Source organism: Takifugu flavidus, unplaced genomic scaffold, assembly GCF_003711565.1.
Source record: "Takifugu flavidus isolate HTHZ2018 unplaced genomic scaffold, ASM371156v2 ctg635, whole genome shotgun sequence".
NCBI classification, from domain to species: Eukaryota; Metazoa; Chordata; class Actinopteri; order Tetraodontiformes; family Tetraodontidae; genus Takifugu; species Takifugu flavidus.
This window is the reverse complement of record NW_026622247.1, coordinates 573-8,648: the sequence shown is the minus strand read 5'-3', so window position 1 is coordinate 8,648 and position 8,076 is coordinate 573. Positions and strand designations below refer to the sequence as shown.

General features: G+C 41.4%; 1 protein-coding gene across 2 annotated transcripts; it reads left to right on the top strand.

The window, feature by feature from the left end:
* Window positions 1-1,644: 1,644 nt before the first annotated feature.
* LOC130521001 (zinc-alpha-2-glycoprotein-like) lies at window positions 1,645-7,486 on the top strand. 2 transcript variants are annotated; one of them, XM_057024669.1, is made up of 10 exons: window positions 1,645-1,894; window positions 2,318-2,487; window positions 2,607-2,703; window positions 2,862-3,033; window positions 3,535-3,642; window positions 5,402-5,638; window positions 5,713-5,973; window positions 6,061-6,318; window positions 7,082-7,195; window positions 7,349-7,486. In XM_057024669.1, exons 5-10 carry the CDS (start codon window positions 3,588-3,590, stop codon window positions 7,396-7,398), a joined length of 975 nt encoding a protein of 324 aa, XP_056880649.1. In that variant the 5' UTR covers window positions 1,645-1,894; window positions 2,318-2,487; window positions 2,607-2,703; window positions 2,862-3,033; window positions 3,535-3,587; the 3' UTR covers window positions 7,399-7,486. The 2 variants fall into 2 exon arrangements, with proteins under 2 accessions (XP_056880649.1, XP_056880648.1); XM_057024668.1 differs by lacking the exons at window positions 1,645-1,894; window positions 2,318-2,487; window positions 2,607-2,703; window positions 2,862-3,033 and having other exon boundaries at window positions 3,059-3,642; window positions 7,082-7,193; window positions 7,349-7,460.
* Window positions 7,487-8,076: the final 590 nt, after the last annotated feature.

The following is an 8,076-nucleotide window of genomic DNA, read 5'->3' as shown; positions in this document are numbered from 1 at the left end:
AAATCTGTGGGCAGAGTGGTCAGAGCAGCTGCAGCTGCATCCCTCTGCTCATAAAGACGCTGCAGCAGCTCATAGGTGCTATTCCATCTTGTGTCTACTTCAATTATTAGTTTTGTGACAGGACGGCCCATTTGCACCTGGATCTGCTGCAGCTTCTCTTTAGCGGTGGTGCTTGATTTAAAATAGGTGATCATCCGCCTCGTTTTTGATCTTATATTATCTAGCCCAGGAGTAGCATCCATGGCCTTTTTGACAATCAAGTTTAGTGCGTGAGCCAGGCAGACGGCGTGCTGCACCCGCAGAATATTTGCTGCACCCGCAGAATATTTGCTGCTGCATCAGTCACCAAGCACCTCACCTTCTCTTCAAGAGCCCATTCCCTTAAAATCTCTCGAGCAGTTCCAGCGACGTTCTCTGCTGTGTGACTGATAGGAAAAGGCCGAACTCCCACCAGGGTGGTGGAGAGTTCACCTGCATGAATAGCATGACAGGTGACAGCGAGATACGCATCCATGTTGATGGAAGTCCACATATCTGCGGTCAAGCTGACACTGTCAACATTCTGCAGGGCTGCCTTGGCCTTCTCCTTTTCTTCCACTTCCCTCCTCTCCACCATGACTTTAACTGTCTGCCTTGATGGAAGGGTGCATGTGGGATCCAGTTTAGCCACCAGAGCACGGAAGCCAGGATCAGACACCACAGTGAAAGGCTGGGAATCTTTCACTATGAAATCCACTAGAGCTTCATCAAGCTCCTGCTTCCTGCTACATAAAATATGGAAGTTAGCAGAACAAGATTAATTTAGTTAATTAACTAATTTTTATACACCCAAAGCTGCGCAGTAAAGTTTAAAAGTTACTCTTAATATTGCCTGGAACAGCACCCACTCACCTGGTGGAAACGTCATCACAGCAGCCTCATCATTGATGACGTGTTATTATTATATGTCGGGAACAAAGCAAACACTTCACCTGCAAATTAAAAATGAGATGTGTGTGTGGTTTATTATTTGTTACTGTGTGAATAAGAGTTGAAAAATACGTTTGTAACACTTACCTTGTTCGGCGGCACCATTTCAAAGTGGTCCCAGACTTGAGATCTCTTCCTGGTTGGTTCCATTGCAAAGCAATAAGAAAGCAAACCGAAAGCAATACGAACGCTAATCAAATCAATCCAAAAAGGTATTGACCAGACAGGCAACGTTTTGTGCTGAAAGCCCCGCCCACTGAACCGAACCAGTCAGCTGATTCAGTCAGAATGAAGCAGTGAAGAGGTTCAAACGTCATCAGTCACGTGATTTGAAGCGAACGCGGAGGAGTGCTCCAGAAAAATACTCGATCGAGTTTTGGGGCGTGGTTTTAAGTCCCGTGTCAGAGGGAACATCACTAGTTGTGGGGAGCTGAAGAAATCAGACTTTTGCATTAACGTCATCCTGTCAACCGCAGAAAGAGCCACTTCATTAAAGACGGTAAAGTTCGCCGCGCTGGGGAAGGATACGGAGACATTGCCATCTAAACAAAGGGAAGTCTTCAATCACACACATAACCTCGTTTCTGGTGTCCAGATGCAAACAATAATTAAAACAATAATTAAACACATCAACAACCAGTGTTGATTTGGGCTGTGAATGTGTTGGAAAAGTCTCAAAGTGGGTCGGTGTAATTGTTGGAGACGTAGCATAAGTCCCATCCAAAAGAGTGAGGAATGCAATGTCGTTTTATGGCCAAGCAATTTTAAGCCAATTAATAATATCATGGTGCAGTAACAAGAAGATAATTGTGTTCTTTTCCTTTCTATTTTGCATATTTTAGGTCTTTAGCTGTTGGCACCAAATCGGGATACAAGTTTTTCTCACTGTCATCAGTGGATAAATTGGAGCAGATATATGAATGTAGTAAGTATTGACCGACATCTCCTCACTTTGTACACTCACTTAGTTTATCTACACTTTCAGAATCTATAAGAATGTAGAAAATGCCTTTCTTGTCTTTTAAAATATGTTTTCATTACTCTGTAATGATATAGCTGAGTCATCAGATCCTTGCTTGAAAGAATAAGGTTGTATTGTGTATTATCAGCCATGATTTTCATCCTGAGTATATTAGATTTGTTTAAAGTTTTAATTAAAGATCTTCATAAATGTTTGCAACCTTTGTCCTGCAGGGTCTGACTCTGACTCTTTGATATAAATGGAAATGTGTAAATGGTTATGATGACCATTTAACTATCTTGTCAGCAAATGTAGCAATAAAAGGAGAAATGCCATCATTTAAATGCCAGAAAGTGATGTTTTTGTGTTTGTGTGTGGCGCTACCAGTGGACACGGAGGATGTGTGCATCGTGGAGCGTCTGTTCTCCAGCAGTCTGGTGGCCATCGTCAGCCTCAAGGCTCCGAGAAAACTCAAGGTCTGTCATTTCAAGAAGGGAACTGAAATCTGCAACTACTCCTACTCCAACACCATCCTGGCTGTCAAGCTCAACAGACAGGTGAGGAAATCGCTGTGTCACCACATCAGAAAACACATTTTCCTTGCCCAGAACGGGAACAGGTTTACACATTTTTGGTCGTCACACTGATGGTGATGTTGTCGTGCTTTGCTGTTCAGAGGCTGATAGTGTGTCTGGAGGAATCACTTTATATACACAACATCCGAGACATGAAAGTGTTGCACACGATCCGAGAAACCCCTCCGAACCCATCGGGTGAGCGTCATAACCAAAGCAATTTCTTTTCTGAATTTGTGGTGGCTGCAAACTGACGCTGTCACTTACTCGGAATATTAAATCCATCCACAAAAGAGGAGCTGTTCAGTGACGTCAGAATAATCATTTTTTCCCTGAATTCCTTTGGTGTTTCACAGGATTTTGAAGCGAACGCGGAGGAGTGCTCCAGAAAAATACTCGATCGAGTTTTGGGGCGTGGTTCGAAGTCCCGTGTCAGAGGGAACATCACTAGTTGTGGGGCTGAAGAAATCCGACTTCTGCATTAACGTCATCCTGTCATCCGCAGAAAGAGCCACTTCATTAAAGACGGTAAAGTTCGCCACACAAACAAAGGGAAGTCTTCAATCACACACATAACCTCGTTTCTGGTGTCCAGATGCAAACAATAATTAAAACAGTAATTAAACACATCAACAACCAGAACTCGATAAATAAAACACTAACATTGAAAGTTGCAAAACATAACATTTACAACGAACAAAAACAGGGTTAACACAATCCTGAACCCACAGACACACTGCTACAAAGCATGCTGGGAAATTCCCACACTGACCCTCCCCAACACGGTACAATATTTTATTCCCTTTTTTTAATATCTAGATAGTAGTATATGTTTTTGGAAGGGCTGTTTTTCAAAGTATCAGTTTAACAAATGCGGAAGAACAAGTCACATTTGTTGACTTGCGAAGTTCAACATAATGGAAGTTCAGCATCAGCTATTCTCTGGTCGTCTTGTCTGGACACCACCACTTCTGCAAAACTCATTTGCTAAGAATATGCTGAGAAGTTCCGTGACAAATCTTTTTGCAGCAATTGAGAAATAAGAAGTAACTCCATTCTCGGGGAGTTTGAGCCACAGGAAGATGAAGAACCAGTGTTTTTTGGTTCTGTGGATCTACCTGTCAGCAGCCAAATGTGGTAGGTAATATTTTCTCGAAGTAATGAAATAGACTTAAACTAAGTTCGAACAGCTCAACCTCAAACTTATCACAGCTCAAAGGTGAAAGAGAAGGCTATATCAAGCGAATGGGATAGAACCGAAAGAGAAAGCACACTAGAACCACTTAAAAAACATGTAATTATATATATATATTTATATTTTTGCAGTTATTTTATGAACAGGCTGACCTTTTTTCAATTCTTTATTTGATTCAGAAACGTGTGCATAGCAATAAATAAATTGATAAAGAATATGATTAGTGTGATATACAACCCCTTAGCAGAGGTACAATCAGACAACAACCTAACTGCAAAAAGGTGAAACTGAATGCTGTTTTATGTGATAATACAAAATTAGTTTTGCTGTTTGATGGTAAGTAAAGAATTAAAGCATGAGTACTGTTGGGCTGGCCACCATTCAGGCGTTAACTTGAACTGCTCTCGCCACATTTTTAAAAGATAACAAACATTCCCCAATCAATACTTTTAACAGACAAACTTTAACCAACTGTATCCATATGTCATTGACCAAAGAAGTGTATGTGATTGAATAAAAATCACACAAGTGCAAACAAGAAGAAAAACACAATTAAAAACAAACATGCAAAAAGTTGAAACATGAAAAAGAAAAACACATGAAAAGGTTCATTCTTGAAGCACAACACAGTGCACTGAAGCAGATGTTACACAAGAACAAATTTCCCCATTCTTAGGGAGTACTTAGTAGCCATAACCTTATTTATTGGTTGTAACTATTTTAATCTTCTGTACCTGCTGCATTTCGTCTCTTATTTTTTTGGATATCTTTAGTAAAGTCACTTTCTGCTGTCTTTCTTCATTGGTGAGAGATACAGTATCTGTAAAGACAAGGGAGAGACTGAATTTGGGTCTCTTTTATGACACATTGGTTTAAACTCCTCCATTTATGTACTTCGAACAACAGTCTAACGCTTGATTCCAAGTTACTTTAACTCATTGGACGTCTCTTGTAGCCTTTGTGCAGAATTGGAAATGTGTGGAAAATGCACTTGTTCAGGTGGATTTTTCTGGAAGCGTTCCTACCCTGCTCTCCACATCTGGACCTCTCAGAGGACTTGGCTGTTGGAGCAGACCTAAAGAATTGCATTAAGGCCACTCCACTCAGCATTTTGCCATTTAGAGCTCAGAGGGACTCCTCTGGAAATGGCAGCTCTGTGTTCAACGCTTACCATCACAATTAATTAATTAAAAAATATTATGAGCCTAAATGCCAAAGATTAACCCAAATCTGAACCTAAATTTAAATGTTAATGTTTATCTCCATGTAGGTTTTCATTCAGCCAGGTCATAGTAATCCATTAAGGTATTAAGGAATTATTAATTAACTAAAATTGTTGATGTGAAGTTCATTTGATCTATTTACTATTGGCTGAAGATGTGTTTGCATGAGCAACATCTTCATGAGTGAATGTCCTTAGTCCTGTGGAAGCTTTAATAAAGGAGAGGAAATTTATTTTTGAATGTTTTTACTCATATTTCTAAGTTCTTTGCTGTTCAAATCTGCCTTTTCTGTACATTTGTGCACTGACGATCCTGTAAAGAATAAACAGATTAATCTGAAGTGATCAATCATGTCAAATTAGAAAGTTTATTAGTTTCTAAATGTTTTTGAATGTTGATTCATCTCTTTTAAAAATCAGAACCGCTGATCCCACTGTGAGGGTCCAGAGTTTTGACTCCATTTGTTTGTGTGTTTCAGGTTCCCATTCTCTTGAGTTCTTGTCTACAGGACGTGTTCAGCCTGGATCTGGGCCCCATTTTGAACAAGTTACAGAGTTTGATGGAGTTGTGATCTCTCACTGTGACAGTGGGACACAACAAGAACACTTCAAACCCGTCCTGGAATCCCACAACTTACCTGGGACCTGTGAGGTGGCCCTTAATGATGCTTTTGGTGCTCTCAAAGAGATTTCTAAATTCATCAATCACACACAGAGTAAGTTTGTAGCACATTTGCTTTGTAATTAGGAATTAAAACCTTTAACTAAAGAGAAAAAACAATCCTTGTAGATGTTCAGCGGCGGCGTGGCTGCATCACGTCAGACGAGAGGCTTGAATCTGCTTTTGACAACTGGGCAGTGAATGGAGAGGGTTTCATTCAGTTTGATGCTGGAGCTCAGAAATGGAAAGCCCTGTCTCCTTCTGCAGAAATGATTAAAGAATTGTGGAACGGCTATGAGGCTCAGAACTATTTGTTTGGACAATTCATCAAGGAACAATGTCCAGAAATGATCCATCAGATCAAATTAAGAGAAATAGAAAAAAGAACAGGTGAATTTACACACACACACACGTGGTTCACTGTTCAAAGAGTGACAACAGACAATCCTGGTCATCACCTTTTCTATCCTCCTGCAGATCTCCGTGTGTTTGCCAACCCTGTTAACAGAACCAAGGCATTGCTGAAGTGCCACGTCACCAGTACTGACAAATCAGTGCGTTCAGTGTCTCTGACTGAAGACGGGGCCACCAAGGCAAACTGGATCACTGTAACTGGCCCGTTGCCTTCTGGGGATGGATCAGTGATCCTCATCCTGACAGCTGAGGTCCCCCTGATCCACACCAACATCTATGGCTGTGTTGTCCAAACAGAAGACAGAAACATCACTGTCATGTGTGGGGTGAGAACTTTACATTTACATACTGCTGCATGATTGTTATTGAGTCGTGATCCAGGCTGCACACAGGCCAGTGGGATCTTATTGTTGCTGGGGGGGTTCTGGTGTGTTGGGTACTCTGGTAAAAGTCCCTCATGAAGAAGCTCTGAAACGTTCCTGGTGATTCTCTGGTCTTCCTCCGTCTGAAAGCAGACCTTTGGATCTTTTCTGGCTGAGATTACAGCAGTGTTGGTCATTAACTCTGTCAGAAGCGGCTGTTTCGATGCTGTTGAAACTTATTTGAGACTTTTTTTTTTTTATGTCTCTCCACAAGTTTTTGTTTTTTGGCCCATTTAATGAATTAATTTAACGTGCTTCACATGTTTCCAATAATAAAAGAGCTACTACAGAGTTACAATTTGGTGCAGGTAGTGGAATGCACAGAATCACCCTCTGCCAGCAGGGGGCGCTGCAGCAACTCAGCACCCACCTTTCTATCGTCTTGGCACAGAATTATCAGTGTGCAACGTTGAGCTTCAGTCTGTGTCCAGGCCTCAGACAACTGTCGGCATGTCACGTTGGTCCAGACAGTTAATAAATGTAACAGTTGAAATACTCTAAATAGAGTCACTTACACTTTCTGTTATTCAGAGCACAGCTTTCAAAATATTAAAAATAAGTTTATTACAATAACGCATATGACGACATGCTGCATAGAGTAAAGTATGGCCAGTTTGGTGATTACAATAATCATGTTTTTGTTGTTTATACTCTTTTATGAGCAGATGGAAACACACTTGATGGACGACACATCCTTTACATCCAGATGACGTTTTGGAGAATTATCGGCATCATCTTTACAGTTTGTTGTTTAATCTCCGTAATGACTCTTTGGTGTAAGTCTCACTTCTTTGATTGTAACTTTCAAGTCAGTCTGTGAGCTGATATTTTACTATTGTGGCCCTGCATTAATAGAATGTTAATGATGTTTCTTGTGAAATACACCTGTCAGCATCTATTAATTGTTCCTTCATTTTATTTCTTCATAGTCACAAGAGAGGAAAAAGTAGTGAGGAAACTTTTCTCACGAGTCCATTGAAGAATAACTGGGGGAAGATGGATTTTATCCACGGAGGACTTGAGCAGAGACGACATCAATGATCCAGGATGTTTTACTCTTCATGCTGAAAGTGCACGTCTATAGAAACGTGTAGACCTGAACAGAGGATCCAAAGTCACATGTGCTGTAATATTTGGACTGTGTTGTCATCCAGTAGCAGAGCTTTGGGACTAATGCTGCTGACACGGGTCTAACCTTCACTGACTGTCATCTTATTTAAGAAGCCAAGAAGCCAAACTATGGAAAACTTTAGCGCTTTGACCCTAAATTCAGTATTAGGGTAAATTCAGGAGGAAGATCAGACAGGAGAAAGACAACTACAGGAGGAAGATGGAAAACCAGCTGCAACAGAACAACATCTGTGGCGTATGGAAGGGACTGAAGACCATCTCGGGCTTCAAGGAGCAGAAGTCCCAACCTGTGGGTGACCGGGGGTGGGCTAACGACCTGAACTTGTTTTTCAATAGATTTGATCAGGTACCCACCCCACCCCTCCCCCAGCCCAGTCTCCTCTGCTGTTACCCCCGCCACTGTCTGTGCCCGCAATCCATTGTTCCTCCTGTCCCCCCTCCCCCTCTCTCATGAACTTCAGCTCACACATACCTGACACTTCACACCCTGGGCCATGCCCATCCCCCCACCAACACCTCCCTGCTC

What these genes read in the sequence shown, in the direction of transcription:
- LOC130521001 (XM_057024668.1), top strand. Translation starts at nt 3,588, where the DNA reads ATGAAGAACCAGTGTTTTTTGGTTCTGTGGATCTACCTGTCAGCAGCC. An exon ending in CCTGTCAGCAGCCAAATGTG is followed by an intron (nt 3,643 to 5,401) that starts GTAGGTAATATT and finishes TGTGTGTTTCAG; the next exon opens with GTTCCCATTCTCTTGAGTTC. An exon ending in CAGAAACATCACTGTCATGT is followed by an intron (nt 6,319 to 7,081) that starts GTGGGGTGAGAA and finishes CTCTTTTATGAG; the next exon opens with CAGATGGAAACACACTTGAT.